This window comes from Sparus aurata, chromosome 13, assembly GCF_900880675.1.
Source record: "Sparus aurata chromosome 13, fSpaAur1.1, whole genome shotgun sequence".
NCBI classification, from domain to species: Eukaryota; Metazoa; Chordata; class Actinopteri; order Spariformes; family Sparidae; genus Sparus; species Sparus aurata.
Window position 1 is genome coordinate 7,227,041 of NC_044199.1, and position 17,678 is coordinate 7,244,718.

Here is a 17,678-nt window from a genome sequence, read left to right on the forward strand (position 1 = left end):
GTGAACTCTATGTTGACTTATATTCTGGTACATCATAGTTTGTTAGAAATTGAGTTAATTGATGCGGTATCCTCGGTTTGACTTCTGAGGTGCCGTAAATACAGTTCCAACGCATGATATACAGAGTTCAGTGTGTAAAGTATAAGCAAGAAGTCAATCTCTTTATTTGAAAAGACATGCATAATTCTATCCTCCGGGCAAGGGCGCCTTCATACAGAAAGTAATCTGAGTAATCGCAGCTCACCGATAATAGAAACTCTTTTCGACACCCTCAACCTTTTCAAATGGCAGACATCCAATTTTTTTAAATAAGAGCAAGAATGTTGCAGGGAGGCAGATCTATTACTTTAAAAGCAAAAACCAGTCAAACTCTCTTACGTTAGGTGTCATCATACAAACAGCTTCAAAGACGCGAACAAATCCTCATGTTTAAGAGGACTGCTCCCTTCCCATTAGTCCTCTGATGCATTCTTATGACAAGATAAAAGGTTTGTCACGGTTTAAGGCCAGAATCAAAATGATGTTTTCTTTTTGTCCCTGAGCTGGCAACAGTGTTTCCTCACAATTATGAACTCTGGGATTTTGCCAGTAGTACGAGCTGCTGCAGCATAAACAGCGTTTGGTTTATTCAGTCTGATCGTTCAGGAAGGATTAACAAGGTCAAACCTGACAGAGGTCCAGATCTAAGGAGATAAAACACAGTGTAGTCCCCAGAATAAAATGTTGGTAATTCATTCTTGCAAACCACTGATGCGTCACATTCGTACATGTCATATGTACCATAATGACATCTCATTTCACGTTCATATTACATGTTTATAACCTGACTTTCACATCAGGAGGTGGAGGGGATGGTAGTTGAAGAGGTACCTAGGCCAGTGACTGTTGATCGAGACTGTGTTTCAACATTTTTAAGTGCGAAACCGGTGGATAGTTTTAAAGCGACCCAGTGACCATCTCCAACTGTGCTTGTGAGAGCTAAAATATGATATTATGGAGACAAAAACAGTTATTCTAAGCCAAAACATCATCTTCTTCTGCGTTACCACAACACAAAATTGAAAACTGAACCTGAAGGGACGTAAGGTTGCAACGTAAATAAATAAAAAGCTTCAACATATCCATGTTTTCTTTGCAGAAACGTACATTGCCAACATTTATTCTGCCGATCCGGGTACCCAAACAATGAAGACGAGATCCAGCAGAAAAAATACATCTGTGGCAAGGGGTCTGTGGATATTGTAAGTCACTGAATGCTTTCCTGCCTGTTTTTTTTTTTTTAGGTACAGATCAGTGCAGTAGAGCAGTTTAACAACCTGTGCACTGTGCAACATCTTCTAAAGTGCAAATGCATTATTGAGCTCTCTGGATTACAGCAGTGTTGCATCACACTGAAGCTGTTACCTGCAGTGAGATAATGCAGGTTTGACATTTTTGAGATTACGCCACGTTTCATTAAAACGGTATCAGCTAACTTTCGGCCATTTTGGCTGTTTCACCGTTCACTGTCGGGTGAACAAATCCAGGATGATCCTTTGCATGCAAATAAAAGATGCAGCTACGAAATGAAAAATTATTCTGGGGGTACTCTTACCCTTAGTGGCTCCTGCAGCCCCGAGATGGTAGATGGCCCCGAGGACAAGCCAGAAGGCTCTCTGCTCATCAGCACTGATCCCCAGAACCTTCATGGCTGCTTGCAGCTTGGAAAACTGCTGCGAGGCCCGCTGCTTATCCTCAGTCTGGCAGATAGCACACATCAAAAGTAAAATTCATTTTTGAACTTTTTACCGATGAAAACTTCTCTTTTTATGAGTTAAAATAGGATTAGAACAAGCTGACTCCATCTGCCGTGGTTCAGCGAGGTTATTGATAAATATCACTGATTGCTCTGCCAGTTGTTGAGATTGCACCATCTTTCAAAAACACGCTCTCTGGCCCGCTCTCGTTTCTATTGAGAAAATTCTTTTGAATTATTTGTCTGTTATAAGGGCACCACATGTATTGAGCAAAGGACTGATGACTTATTGCTCTTCTGAGTGACGACAACGTAGAGTCTATAATATTCAGCGTATCTTGGTGTTTTGTTAACTCCTATAATCCATCATAGGACATCATGCCTCTGTGTGAGAACAGGTGAGTAGCACTGTGCACAGTGTATTGAAAGGATAATAAAACATTTCAGTTTTACCCTTGGAGTGCTGGTGCACAACACACAGGGATTTGTTTTCAGCCACGCTCACCAGAAATAGCTGCATTCGTATAAATCAAATCAAATCAGTTTTTATTCAAATAGCAATTAGCAATCACATCGCCTGAGTGGGCTTTACAATCTGTTCGGTGAACGACATCCTCTGTCCTTAGACCCTAAATTCAAGCGAGGAAAAACTTGGCATGAATATGCATATGAAGTGCATAAACATTCAGCTTTATAAAAGGTAAAAGTGAGCCAGTCTTCCATTAACAAAAGATATTTACCTTAGCCTGAGGCATGATTGTGAATGCATGGTTTTCAGCAAAGTGGTTCAGATGCAGCTCGGTCCTGATGAAAAAATTAGAACACATAAGACATAAACATCACTCATGTCTGCTAATAACTACATGTGTAGAGTTACAGAAGCAGTATTATGTCATAGCGACATATAAACATGCATGTATAAAATCCTGACCTAAGAGAGCTGTCTACCCCAGCCATCAGGTAGTAAAAGACATTAAATGTCGACTCTCCGTCTGGTCTTCTTGTCACCCTCATCTTCTCAAGGAGCATCGTCTGCAGGGCCACAGCAGAACAGGATATTAGCAGGATAAACAATAGCATTTATTATAGGCAGTGCGAGTAAACATAATAACAAAACCCGCTGGAGTTTGGTGAGAAATCTATGCTACTTTATGACACACTGTCTGAGATCATAGCAGATATTGTACGCATGAGTAGGAAACTCAGAAGCTGAGCACCAGTGACTTGAGAGATGAATACATGAATCTCTTTATTCCGCCCAGTCACCAGAATAAAAATGTTGGCATTTTATGTTTATGCAAACCCACGGATATGTTCCAACTTGTACGTGTCTTTCGTATCATATTAACATTTCTACAATATGTGTCACATCCACATTTCATGTGTGAGCGAACTTTCACGTCAGGAGGTGTAGTGGGATTGTGGCGCCATGACAGCTGGCCGAGGCGGCTTCCAAGCCAGGGAACAATGTTTGAGTAGACATTTGTGGATAATTTTAACAAGAGAACACTGTTCGGAGCAGCCTTTCAAGATGTGTAAGCACAAAAACCACAAAATATTTTTAACAAGAAGTCAGAACATTTTTTAAGTTGCGTTAGAGGCAACAAAACTGGCTATTTTTGACAAGACGTCGGGACAATTTGTCAGTGTTTGTGGTGACACAACTTTGTAAGCCCAAAAAATTTTAGTTTCCAAACTCTAACCAAGTAGTTCACATAAACATAAAAATGAACACTGAACCTAAAGGAACGTAGAGTTGTAATATCATTAATCTGTAGTTTGCAGAAACATTACATTTAGTCTGGTGGACGGGTTAGCTTGTTTGTACCTGGATAGAGGCTGAGGTCACCAGGCCCGCCTGGTCAAAGTCCAAGGAAACAATGTGAGAGAAGCGACTGGCATTCCCATTCATACAGGTAGAGGCATTCCCAAATGCCTCCAACACTGTGTAGACCGCCTGCCATTTCTCTGCTACAGACAACAAAGAAAATAAAGTCATTTGGTGGGTTAAAAACATTAACAACAACTTTATACAACACCATGTTTACATTCCCTTTAGAGTTTGGATCCTTTCCCAACCTACTGGAGAATGTTTTGTTGGTGCTGCCAGCAATGGTGAGCAGGTATTGGATGATGTGTTGACAGTTGGTGGTCTTGCCACAACCACTCTTGCCCAGCAAGACAATGGATTGATCCTGGCGAGTGGTCAGGAGGTTCCTATAGGCAGCCTGGGCCATGCTGTAAATGTGCGGGGCTGTGTCCTCCCTCCTGCAGCCCTTGAACATTTGCATCACCTGGAAAGAAGGCAAAGAAGCAGTCAAGCAGAGGACCAAATAGGACAAAGGTTGTACATGTCAATTTATATATTCACTGTGATTCCCATATTCTGATTATTCCATAAGAGATGAGTCATTACATGAGCACAGGCAGCAGCTTACCTTCTCGGAGTACATGGAGGGGGCGCTAATGGGGTTAATGACCACCATGTTGGGCCCAGCGTGGGTGTGCACCAGGTTAGCGCCGTACCGCTGCCTCAGGGAGTGCATCACGCTCGACTCATTCAAATATTGCAGCGAGGCCAGGTCTTCCACTCGGTCGAACAGCGGAGGGTTCGCCTGGAATTCAAAGTCAGAGGCGGTCAAATACTCACCCGGTGTCATCTGTAATTGATGCGGTTCAGAGTTGATTTGATGATTAAATACCTTCTCTACATCGTCTTCGTCCACATCCAATAAAGATCCATCACTCTCCAGGCGGATTTTCACCTTCCCCTCTGGCAGACTGCCTGCCTCTGTCTTCAGCAGGGTTGCTGCGTGCAGGAAAAACACGGGAGTTAATTTATCATGATATGATCTCGACCCTGAGTGCAAAATCTCCATCTTATCATACAAGTCGGTTAATATGGGGCGGTTGTATCTCTTTTAATAATGTCTGAGCTTCATTAAAACTGAACGAGCATTCAATGTTGCAAACGTGTTGAGTCTAATTACACACAGCCTGAGGGGAAAACAGGGTAGTCTAGCCTGGTTGCCTCTTTTAACATTAAAATATTAGAAGCCTCCAAAGCCCACCTCTACAGAAAAGTCACCCAGAAACAGACGGGATAGAGAAATGACAAAGTTTGACTCACCCAACGAGAATCCATCCTTGTGGACAAGCCATACTTTGTCTGTGTTGTACCAGGCTTTCTCTGCCGTGATCTGCTCCTCAGTCTTTCCCTGTTGGAAACAGATCGAGACAATGAGAAAAAAAACTTGCAGAATCAATAACTGCACGTTAGAAAAACTGATTGGCAGTTAAATCAGACACCTGCATTACTGACTTCCACAAGGATCCTACAGATGACAAGCACGGATTAACATGCAGTTCACACTCATTAGAGAAATACTATGAGGGGGACTAAAATTCCTTGGGCAGAGTTCTTCTTTCGGTGGTGACAATTATACACCAGCGCTGCACAAAAGAACTACAGTACCCGTGGTTGCCACCTTTTAGAGAGACTGCATTTAATGTGTTTAGACGCACAGACAGGAGGCGAGACGGATGTTTCGTCACAAAATACATTGCACAGAAATAAACACCACCAACAGCCAAATCAAGTGGCGTGAGTCATGCATTTAAACACACATACTTCCCCCAGACATGCAATTAGGCTTACATAATACACATCGGACATCTGCACCAAGAAAGCATGTTCTGTGTCCTTTCTCCCTCTAGTTACAATGTGGGGAGAGCAGGAAGAAGTAGTGAAGCGCAGAGTGCTCCGTGACACCACAACAACTGTAGGGGATTTCCTCACTAACTAAATTATTCGTATTCTTTTTCTAGTTCATCACAGACTAAACCACAAAACACACATCACTCTGAAAGACGAGGGGATGCAACGAGAGCTACAGTCAGCCGTAGCCGCTGTCAGACCTTAGCTGCAGCGGAGTGCGCCGCCTGAAGGATCGCCACGGGGTCCTCGACAAGCTTTGACTGGAGAGGAGGAAGGGAAGGAGCAGAATTCAACTGAGTCAGTCAGTATTTTTAGCGATTGGGATATAATTAAAACTTTAGGCCGAAGTTTGACAGCACGCCTTGAAGTGCACGATCAAAAACAGGACGGCGAGCAACTTTTATAGCACGTCGTCAAATCATTACGAGTGAAACACACAATACAAAAACGCTGCAGCGGTTCAATGATGCACTAATAAGTCAAGCAACAGCAGCAGAATGAGTCATTCAAGTGATCACCATAAAAAAAATTACAATATCAATGCATTAATGAGCAGGGATTACAAGGTGCACTGAAGTGCAGTGTGTGGCTCTGTGGGGAAATTCATGCTAATTCATACTAACAGTCACAGTTAATAAGATCAGTTGTTCACAGTGAGCTATGAATTCAGGGAACCGTGCAGCTAGGTGTAAAACAATGTAATAGTCATTGCTAATGAACCCGGCTATAGAATCAGCACAAGGATATACTGAAATATAATGTACAAATATAGTGAATCACTGCAAGCAAAATCAGGGATTCCTCGAGTTGTTTTGTTTTGTTTTTAAGTCACAGACACCCATTTCATCAGAATAATGTAATTGAAGATCCGTAAAAAGCGGTTTGCTGTTGCATATGAGCACAGTATAACCTCAGTATATACATGTGAGTGTAAAGAACAAAAGCAGAGAGAGAAAAAGACAGCTGTGCATTGAAGTAAATGTAATCTATTATTAATCTTGATCAAGAATCCCTGACCCAACTTTGGTGACCGCTGTTTTTGTCACTTTACAAAAGTCCGGGCCCATGAACCAGACAAAGTCAAGCGCGCAGCCACACACAAAGTAGGGCAGAGACGGGTCAGTAGAAGAGAACAAACTACAGGCGAGGGGAGTGCGGCGGGCCCGCGGTCGAGCAGGCTGTACCTGAGCGGATTTGTGGCCTCTGGCACGCTGGCCATGCAAACAGCAAAGAGGACAGCAGCAAGTCAGGATCCAATGACCCACGGAGAAGCAAAAGCACAGACATGGGACACAAATTGAGACAACAGGAGATCAAAGCAAGGAGCACTCTCCACTTTGAGAGAAGAACTGCCTCATAAGCACAGCCAAAATAATCACAGCAGGCGAAGAACATCGTCGTACAACACAAAGGTGCTCCTCTGGACCTGATAACGAAGCAATTATTACCACAGGATGAATGAGAGGAAGGCAATGAGAAAGAAAAACACAGAACTAAAGCTGCTAAATTAAATATCAAAAGGTTTACAATTGAGTTCAAGTGTTACCAAGCAACCTCAGAGGATACAATTTAAGATAGCATTTATTGAAGATAAGTTAATATTGAGAAGTGAAAATTAAAATCAGCTTATCCACAGAAAGTTTTTCCCGTTAACCTGAAGGGATTGTTTTAACAAATCAAAATATTTCTTTCCAAGACATCTCCTTCTCCTGAATTAACGCTGAAGTATGAGTCATAGAAAATATCCTGCAAACTTTCAGATTTTACACCAGGTAGCTGACAGTGCAACAATTATAACCTTAGAAGATTATCTGTGTTTTAGGTTCCTATATTCCCCAGGTCCTATATTCCTAGGGACCTATGTTCCCAAGGTCCTATGTTCCCAGGTTCCTATATTCCCCAGGTCCTATGTTCCTAGGGATCTATGTTCCCAAGGTCATATGTTCCCATTGTCATATGTTCTCAAAGTCCTATATTCCCGGGCCCTATGTTCCCCAGGGTCCTCTGTTCCCCAGGTCCCATGTTACCAAAGTCTTGTGTTCCCATGGTCCTATATTCCCATTTCCTATGTTCTCAGTTCCTATGCTTCTAGGGTCCAAAGTTCCACAAGTTCTATGTTCCCAGGGCCCTATGTTTCCAAGTTAAATAATCTGTTGAAACACATGAGCCTCCTATTGAACTTGGGTCGTGAAAACTAACCCTAACCCTACCACACAGGATTTTGACGAAGCAGATAATGTTGTATCAGAAAACATAGACTCATTTCTCACGTTCACCTTATGTGCAACATAAATCTGGGGAACACAGGGCCCGGGGAACATAGAAATGACATCAACCCGATTGGCAGTAGGACCTGGTCACAGGGTGATCCTTAGTATACAGTAGCAAGGCAGTTGCAAACCAAACAAATATAGGGTGATAAAAGTTACATCTTTGCCATCAGTGGTGAAGATCCTCCTCACGCGCTTGTGATCTTCGTCAGTGGGAATCAGCTCTTGGACCTATAGTTAGATAACAATTGCAATTGCAATAGCCAGAAAGTGAAATCAGTGCTCCAGGAGTAAGTGCTACAATCGTCTACTTTCGACAAACCGAAAAACGAACGAGCACACACACGCATTCCGTGTTAAAAAAAAAAAAAAAAAGTTTAGTGATTTTGAATGTGAGAAACACACACGGTTACATGTACCATTGCAGCCAGATGCACACACACCTGTTTATTTGGTGCAGGTTGAGCCTTGGGTGGCTCAACGGAGGAGGGTTTACCATTTGGGGCCACAGGGGGACAAGGTGTCTCCTTTACCTTCACACGATATATGCAAATATTCACAGACACACAGTTTGACGTACAGACACGCGTACACAGATGGACATGAAATGGAAAGATGAGAAAGACATCTACGTGTTGAGCTTTTCTTTTAACTCTGGATACACACATCCAACACCACAACCAAACTTCAAAGGAGCATTAACAACCCTAATTTAATTTTCCAATTAATTCAACCAGGAAATGAGTCAGGGAAAATGACTATTAAAGAAAATTGGATCATTAAGCACTGCAGCAAAAGAAGGATGGTTCAAGGCTTTTGTTTGTCAGTGGTTACTTACTAAAATCTGTTGCAAATAATTAATTAACTTAGTGTTGTCTCAGCGGAATTCACATACAGCTGCATCCACATCCAAGAGATCTGGTATTAGCACCTGAAATTAAACCATCGGGTTTTATAATTTAGCACCTTCGTGTATGCAGCTGTGGCACTAGGATCAATGTCATTTGTTATGCCTCATATCTGCTTCTGTTTTCATCTCAATCGTATTTAAAGTTGAGGTTGTGCAGTTAAAAACTTTTCTAATCATGATAAGATCTTTACTCGTGATTCATTTTTACTTTTTTGAGATTGGCTGAGTGGGACGATTATAGAGCTGGGTTTAATCTAACTCTTTCTCTGTTGGGCAATATGCTGAAAGTTAGAATTCAACAAACTTTTTTTCCCAGGGGAAGTTTTGTTGTCACTCATAGTAATGGCTGAAATTGTTACATCCATGTGTAGCTCCAATGAGAGCAGAAAAGTCACATATAAATGTACATTTCAGCCAACATCTTGATCCTGCCCTAAATATCAGAAGACTAAATATCTCCCTAGAGCAGTTCAAAACACAATATCCCTCAGCACAAATACAAGGTCCCTATCTCAAAAAATCCAATCCTTCACTGCGCGGCCAAATTCCAGCTTGTCGCCAAATTTCATGGACATGTGTTGATAAAATTTTCAGATGGCCTGCTGACAGACAAAAATGCCAGAGACACTAAACAACAGGATAAAAACATAACCTTGTCTGAGCTACAAATTGAAAGCGGTGCCATGACAGCTTATGAGTTTGAACCGGGAGAGCTGCAAAATGACATTGGCGAATACGAGTTCCAACCTGCACAAACACATGACAGGGGTGTCATGAGTTCAATTCTGCCTTAAAAATCGCTCAACATTAGCATTCGTCTTCAGTTATCAAAACGAAAGCAGCACTTCTCTCGTCTTTACCATGTTCAGCGTGTGTCTGGAGAAAAACAAGAATACTGTTGACTCTGTTTGTTCTGTTTAACAGCTTGTTCCCCATTGAATGCTGCAATACTGTTATTACGTGGCCTAAGTTTTTAAAGAATGTGAAAATGTGAAGTTGTCAGAGCATAAAACCAATGGAATGCTGATTTTTACAAATCAAGTCTCGATAGTTTAACAATGGCATACATATCTGAAAAAGGACCTTAAAGGAAACCTACCATGCTTTTTTTTTGTTTTTGTTTTTCCTCTCCTACAGTGTTTTATGTTCGTTTGCAAGTAAAAGATCTTGTAAGTTAAAAAGGTCAAAGTCCTCACCAACAGAAGCTCCTTGTCATTAGTCTTGCCCTTAATTCCGTGACTTGGTGACATCACACTCTGTCACAGAGTCACACATTTTCATAATTTATGCCTGCTGGCAAGTTTGGTATGTAACAACTGATTTAACTCAGCTGCTCTGTTGTTGTCAGTGGTGCTGGGTCAGGCATGTGTGATCTGACCAATCAGAGCAGACTGGGAATTTGGGAGGGGCAGGCCTTTAAGAGACAGTTGCTAAAACAGAGCAGCTGTCATGCTGACAGACAAAACTGAAAAAAATTAAAATTATAACCTCAAAATTAGCATAATATGTCTACTTTAAAATCAAAAGTTTATACAATTTGTGGATTTGGAGAATTGTGATACACGATCATCTCAGATCTGTATTTGAAAAGGGTTGTTTAATTTGTGAAAGACCTACTCAATATTCATCAACATCATTCATATCCTGACTGCTATTTCTTCAAAAAAGCCATCCAAAAAGATCCTTAAAGCCTCATCCTCAGTGGTCTACAGCAGTCAGAGCCCAGCTTCAATGCTCTGCCTGACGTAAGTGACAGTAATGAGTCACAGCTCAGCGCTCAGAGACAACTCCAGCTGACCAGTCGACCAGAGTGCAGGCCATTAGTACACCCTTATGCCCACTGATGAAGTCTGATCATGAGCTGGTACATGCACCCTGCTTCCCTTCACTTATTCAGGCTGGCTTCATTATATCAAGGCTCGTTTTTGTCAGCACTCAAGAGCAGAACTTGTACTTTTGGAGAAAAGTGTAAAAGGTGTCATTTGGTTGTAGGCTAATTATAACTCCTAGTCACGATGATCTATATCCAAAGGGCCAATCTCAAGTTGAAGATTTCTCTCGGGGTAAACATTATGAGGAGGGTTATATGAGCAGGAATGTCTGTGTTATTGTCACGCTGCATGCTCCACTCAGAGGTTAAGTAAAAAACATGCTCCTCTTTCGCTCAGTACCTCCGGTTTCTTGACAACAAATAGGCGAGGCTTTGGGATGAACCCTGCAGGAGGAGCCAGGGGGTCTGTCTTTGTGACAGGGATGAATCCTGGGGGTCTTGCCAGGGCATTTTGTTTTGGAGGGACAGGACTGGATTTTCTGGCAGGTATGAAACCAGGGGGGGGAGTCAACAGATTCTGTTTGGGGGCAGGGATGAAACCAGCTGGTGGTGCCAAAGGGTCTGGTTTGGGAGTTGGAGCAGGAATGAACCCAGCAGGAGGGCTGAGGGGGTTGGACTTTAAGGGTGCAGGGTTTGGTGCAGGTGTGGCCTCCTCTGGTTTTTCCACAGGAGGTTTTTCCTCCTCTTTCTCCACTTTTTCTTCACCTTTGACCTCTTCTTTGGCGTCCTCGCTGCGGTCTTGGGTTCGAGTGCGAGGCCGGTGTTCCTTGGTTCTACTTCTACCCATTAGGCTGGTAAGGCCCATGGAGATGTCATCCTTGTCCACCTTAGCAGGGAAGGTGGTTCTGACCACAGATTCTGCAGCGGAGGCAGCCTCGGAAAGAAGAGGCCGGGTCTGCTGTTCCGTCGCAGCAGGAACCACACGTCTGACAACTCTTCTCACAACCCTCACGACTTTTTTGGAAGTTGCCTCATCTTTCGGATCGTCCGGGCCGCCCATGTTGGCGTTAATGTTGGACTCTTCAGCCGCAGATGCAGTTGACTGTGGACCACTTCCGGCGTCCTGCGTAGGTTTAGTGACTGCCTGAGGTTGACTACTATCTACATCAGACTGGATACAAATAGAGCAAGGCAGATGATAGCACAGTTATTCCCATGGCTGATAAGATTAACTGTCAAAGATTCAACAGCCAGTTCTGGGCACAGAAACTCTGTCAAGGATTAATCAAAAACTGATTTATGTGAGCTTCTGTATTTCCATTTATCTATCTTAAAACCCTCACTCAAGCTAATGCATGGGAACAGGCGAGTTGATAGAACATTTTTTTCATTCTATCTTATTGGCAAACTGAGCAAAAAATGTACTCTGTCTGACCTCAAATATGTCAACATCAAAGATTTGGCTGTTATGGATTATAGAGATGTGTGGTATATTGATGCTAGTATCTTTATATGCTGGATAGCATGTATCAAAGGACTTAAGAGATTCATTATTTCCTAATTATTGTGCATTATATTCAAAAGTGAACTGGTCAGCATTGCCGTCCAAGTCACTGAAAAAAAGTCAAAAATCTAAATCTTGGTAAGTGTATTTGTCTAATTTCTAGTCAAAATATCTAATTACACTAGAAAGTAGCATTTCAGTGAATTAACCAACAACTTTTTTGTTCAACTTGTTCCTTTGGTAGATTTTTCTTTCTTACTGCAACCAAAAAACACCTTGTTTGTGTGTTTTTTTTAAGATGTGATATAAGAATTGGCTGCTAACATACGGGGGGCAAATATTGCTGGAGTAACCGCTAACTGCTGCAAACTGTAGCTGCCGTTAGCTAATTAGCTCTGTTAGCCATGCATCTAGGAGTCCAGTGTGGGAGCATGGAAAAGTGTTGGGGTTTACAAGCCCAAGAGCTTCGGACTGGGACAGGACTGGACTGGCTGGTTAACATTGTAAATTCGGTGGATATCTCTTGCAAAAGAATTAATAAACAGATGCCATAAAGTCATTCTGATGATTATTTTTGTATTTTTTAACTTTCTTTCTTAAACTCTTAAACTTATTTTATAAAGTTGTTGGGTTTATTTTCCAGGAAGCATTTTGGTCTACTTTGTGAAAGAGATCCCTGGTCGAAATGGGACTTAGTGGTGTTTTGATATCAGTCTTGTCCCTCAGAGGTCTAATGCTTTTACCAAAGTTTCTAACGAGCCAAGTGATGCTCAGTGTTGACAATGAAGAGACACAATGGTTATAAAATACTTCTCCAAATTTCTCCAAACAGAAGTTGTCCTGAGATTAATGAACATTACTTCAAGAACTATTTCTACACCCTTAATAATGATTATGGACTGTATTTGTCCTCACTGTTTTCCAAATTCCTCACATGGTGAACTGACTTCCCAGGACCGTGGCAAATGAAGCTGACTTCATCTTGCAGAGTGTTGTGATCATAATTAGTAGCCATTTTTTTTCTCTTTAATCTCGCACACAAAACATTTTCAGCATCATGCGAATTGCGGCGCCGGTGAAAGAAGCACTTACATCTGGCTTGTTTTCAACTTTGACCTACACAAGAAAAAGCAACACAAAAAGAAAAGATCAAACCGCATATTCAGACCAAAGCTTAACTCCATCAACATCAAGGAAACATTTTCACAAATTCAACAAGCCACTGCATGCAAGATACGAACTGAAAGGCAAAAACAAACAAAAAACAGAAAAACCACAGAAAAAGCAAGAGACTTCCCTTTTGCTCCCAGAATGAAAAGCGTGATTTGTACGCCATGGTGATCGGCCAGTGGTCATGGAACAAGCTGGGCGACGTGGAGAACAAATGTATGGAATGATGAGAGGATAGTAAAAAAGAGACAGTCGGAGAGGAGAGGAGGAGGGGGTGCTGCGCAGAGCGATGAAGAAATGGGATTTTTTTTTAGGGGTGAGCGGTGGGATACTGGGAACTTGTTTTCTGCACACAACAGGTCATACACCAACAGGGCAGTGGGACCATGCAGCACTGAGGACAGAGCACATGAACAGCAAAATGAAATGGTTTGCTTTCATCAGACAACGAGAAACAACTGAACAAACAAGAACAACACACTGTGTAGTACGTGGGCGTTACACTCAATACACCATGTATGAAGAACTACCCTTTACCTCAGTGAATATATGTAATGTTGGTCATTTGTTTCGTGTGTAGCGATCAGTCGGGTCAATCAGGAAACACAAGTCCATTTCATATAACAGAGATTGTTTTTAAATTAAAGGGACAGTTCACCCCAAAATCAAAAATACATATTTTCCTGGTACCGTTCGTGTTAGTTATCCATCGAGATTGTTTTGGTGTGACTTTCAGAGTTTTTGAGATATCGGCCGTTAAGATATCTGCCTTCATTCGAATATAACGGAACTACATGGCACTCAAAACGGCAAAAATGTATATATTTGAAAAACATCATGCCCCAGTTACTCAAGACCACAGACCTAGTTGTGAACTATTTCACGCAGGAACTATTTTCTTACCGTATCGTCACACTGATGTACGAGCTGAGCCCAGGACCATTGAAGCAGTATTATGTAGTTTTAAAGAAGAAATTCAAACTCATAATTGGAATATTTATAATATTGATAGGTAATAAAAACTAAAGGAATATGTATTTTTCCTATAACTGACATAGACTATTTAGTTTGTTTAAGCATACAAACTTTGTCAAGGAAAATCCTTCTTTTCTGATTAAAAAATTTCCTCCAAAACTCCATATTGCACCTTTAACATTCACATCCTACAACAATGTCTCTTTCCGAAAATCAAGACCTGGTTTCTCAAGATAATCTACAAGCCTGAACAGCTTCATGTGGGAACTATTTTCTCTCTACCAAAGTACAACATATCATCATTCAGAAATATGCGCCCATTTGCTCATGGGCGTACAAACCTCTCACAACAATATCTGTGGATTATCTTGAGTCACCAGGTCATGATTACTGGGAAATTTAAATACACTTTTCTCACGCTTTGAGCACCACGAGCTAAGTGCAATCTAGTTCCATTGTATTCGAGAGAAGACAGGCAGATATCTCCAAAGCTTTGTCACTCACACCAAAACAATCTAAAAGGATAAATGGCACTACAAGCAACGGGAAAAATATGCGTTCTTGATTTTGAGGCAAACAGTCGTCAATATTAATGCTCGACTGACAGAGGAATCAAACAAACATACTTGCAATTTTCACACTTAAACATCACTCCACGTAATGACCAGGCAAACATGCAACTTGCGCAAATGTGTAACAATGCCTATCACAACTTTTCATCGACAGTTCATAAACTAAAGTTGGCCTTTTCCACATTTCCTCAACGTGTTTCACCATCTCTGGCCCCACTTTCATCAGAGTCCACTCCTATAAATAGTTTTCAGCAGGAAAGGAGGCCATTCTGAGACGCCATCAGAGCCCAAATGGAACTGCTAAGCAGAGCATGTACACTCTGAGCCGATTCACACTGCTCGCCACACACACAGTCCACCAGAGGCCCGAGCCCATTACCTTCTCTCTAGGCCTGGTTAACCTTCCAATCTTCGCTTTGTCACTGGAGCGGTGCAGTCAGGGCTGAGGCAGGCTAGGACCCGGGTCTGGCAAAGAGCACACGCTCGCAAGTCCAGAGTGAGTGGGAGGGCAACCTTGGAGGGCGGGGTCACAGTCAGCACAGCACAGTAAAGTAAAGCTGTGTCTGGGGAGTGGAGGGCAGTAACGTGAGATGGTGCTGGGCAGGGAGATAGAAAAGGGACAGCTGCTGAGATACGGCGGGGCTATAAATAGGATTTGCAGACCCACATCAATTAACACAGACACTTTTCCCTGTCACTCACTTCTGCTGCCGACAGGGAATCAGGGAAGGTTGTGTTCCTCGCCGTGTGACGTAACATTTATTTCCATTCTACAAAAAACAACAACAGCGCTGTTGAGAGATTCATCTGTGGTAACATTTCCCTGCTCCAGATTATTCAGTCTTTCATTCTTCTCCACAATGACAGGCTGAGTAAGACATTTGTAACAATGTGAAGCATACGGATATCTGCAAACTAAAGGTGCACTACGTAGTTTTAGGGAAGATTATTAGTTGGGTTTTTTTGTCTAAACAATACAAAGAAACAAACTCTCTATGTTTTCACGACTGAATAAACTGAATAAACAAACTGACCTTAAAGGACATTTCATACTGTTTCAATTTGTTTATATTTGGCGGACCCTGCCACCTTTCTAGCTTCAAACAGTGTTCTGGGGACCTTATTCTCCTCCTCTGAGAACAGTTTGTTTCCTCAGTTATGAAAACGTTTATTACCTAATTGATATTGTGAATATCACGATTCTGACTTGGAACTCCATAGTGCCCCTTTAAACAAGAAACCCATTCTTTCCCTGTAAGCTGCGCCTATAATGGGGAAACCTTTCTCTCTATGCAGCCACAGTAACACACACTTGGAGACGGATAAACATGCAAACACATGCAAACAGCCAAAGTGTTTGGACCTATTATCCAAGACCACAACATGTCTGTCATATTTGTGTGAGGTGTGTTCCTCACCATGCCTTTCGCGCCACAAGAGGGAGCTATAAACTCATCTAAGGGTCGTTCCATTACACAGAGGCACACTACTGACCTAAATTTGACATGCTGTATTGTCCAGTGACAGACCTTGGTAAGAATGTCGCACCAGACACGGAGATTTTGGCAGAACAGCCCAACAACGCCATTTTTCTTACAACAAGTCTTGCCCAGTAATAACACAACGTTTAAAGACACGGCTTAAAGTGAAGGTTTTGTCAATACTGCGTTGCTGTAAATCCAGTTTGGTCAAAACATGTGCTGCGTCGCCTGGAGGTAGGCGTTCAGCTCGTTCGGTGCCACGGAGTGTAGCCACACAATGAAAACACAGAGATGTGGCAACAGGCTCAGCTGGGGCAGGGATGAGCTAATCCAATCTCACGCTCTTTTCCTCTTCATAAACTCATGAACCTGTCATTTTTTCACATAAACAATGCTTGTGTGCAAAGTGCAAAGCCACTAAGTGAGTCAGCAGAAGCGAAAGAACCTTTGACAACAACTTATTTGTTCCTAATTTAATTGTGAGGTGCAAAAAAATGCAGCCTTCCTGCAAAAAGACTATAATCTACTATGAGGCGTTTCTTCATAATAAAGTTCACATGTTAGCACTCGGGCAAGGCAAGGCCAAACACAGCCGAGCTGCTCTAGCTAGCACAGTTTGCTAATCCCCAGAGTCAGTTACTGGGGCACAGCATCTTGTCGGCTGTTTGTCTACACAGAGCTTGTGCAGACCAAAGATTAAGGACTGCACACCATCAACACTGCTGATTCCGTCCCACTTAAATCCTTCGTCCATACTATGAAAGCTGTTTCGAATCGTGTGGCATTGCTGTGTAGTGTTAAGTGCAGTGAAATACTACATTCTTGGAGTATATCATAGACGGTATATACAGAAACAACATAGATTCTCCGGTCCTCCACAACAATATCTTCTATATCTTTATTTAGGAATCCCTTATTAATCTGGGCACTGAGGTAAAACGCCAGATGGCTGAACATCAGAATGTATCCCAGAAATAAAAGCATTACATTACATCTATTTATTCATTTAAGATGATCATTTCAGATTGAAATCTGCGATCAAGAAGACATTTGACCTATGTCCATGCTTGGGGAACTACTCTGAGAGCATAAATGAATCATGGGACATCACGTCACAGTCAGCAGTCTTATGAAAAGTCCAGGATGTGACCCAGATTTGATTCACTAATAGTAAATAGGCCTGAGAACCAGAACTTTCTTTCCTGAAAGTGGGACACCCTGCCACCTTTCTTGCTTCAAACAGTGTTCTGGGGACCTTATTTTCCTCTGAGAACAGCATGTTTGTTCTGTTATGGGGAAACTAAATATTTCTGAGTTTATTTTATGACTTCATTAAGATTACAAACATTAACATTCTGAGTTTGAACTGCTTCTCCAAAACTACACTGTGCCCCTTTAAAACAGACATATCCATAATCTCAATACAGCAACAATGTATCGTATGTATTGTATCTATAAATCAAATAAATGATGCCCTGTTAAAATATATCTGTCTTATTTATGGCTTACAAGATGAGGGTGTGCCTGACAAGTGTCAGTGTCCCATTAACTGACAGTCATGCTATCAGTCCC

The 17,678-nt window shown here is 41.9% G+C and overlaps 1 protein-coding gene across 3 annotated transcripts in view; it reads right to left on the reverse strand.

The window, feature by feature from the left end:
- Nucleotides 1-17,678, reverse strand: part of LOC115593889 (unconventional myosin-XVIIIa-like) — a 76,952-nt gene that overhangs the window by 51,439 nt on the left and 7,835 nt on the right. For 2 of the 3 annotated variants that reach the window (XM_030437567.1, XM_030437565.1), the window contains exons 3-11: nucleotides 5,654-5,713; nucleotides 4,866-4,953; nucleotides 4,438-4,544; nucleotides 4,174-4,350; nucleotides 3,819-4,029; nucleotides 3,564-3,706; nucleotides 2,667-2,767; nucleotides 2,476-2,539; nucleotides 1,595-1,739 (exon numbers count right to left, since the gene is read on the reverse strand). In XM_030437567.1, coding sequence (XP_030293427.1) covers nucleotides 1,595-1,739; nucleotides 2,476-2,539; nucleotides 2,667-2,767; nucleotides 3,564-3,706; nucleotides 3,819-4,029; nucleotides 4,174-4,350; nucleotides 4,438-4,544; nucleotides 4,866-4,953; nucleotides 5,654-5,713 — 1,096 coding nt within the window. Of the gene's footprint in view, nucleotides 1-1,594; nucleotides 1,740-2,475; nucleotides 2,540-2,666; nucleotides 2,768-3,563; nucleotides 3,707-3,818; nucleotides 4,030-4,173; nucleotides 4,351-4,437; nucleotides 4,545-4,865; nucleotides 4,954-5,653; nucleotides 5,714-7,882; nucleotides 7,955-8,166; nucleotides 8,257-10,804; nucleotides 11,576-13,000; nucleotides 13,025-15,004; nucleotides 15,128-17,678 lie in introns of those variants that run through there. The other variant, XM_030437566.1, reaches the window with a different exon arrangement.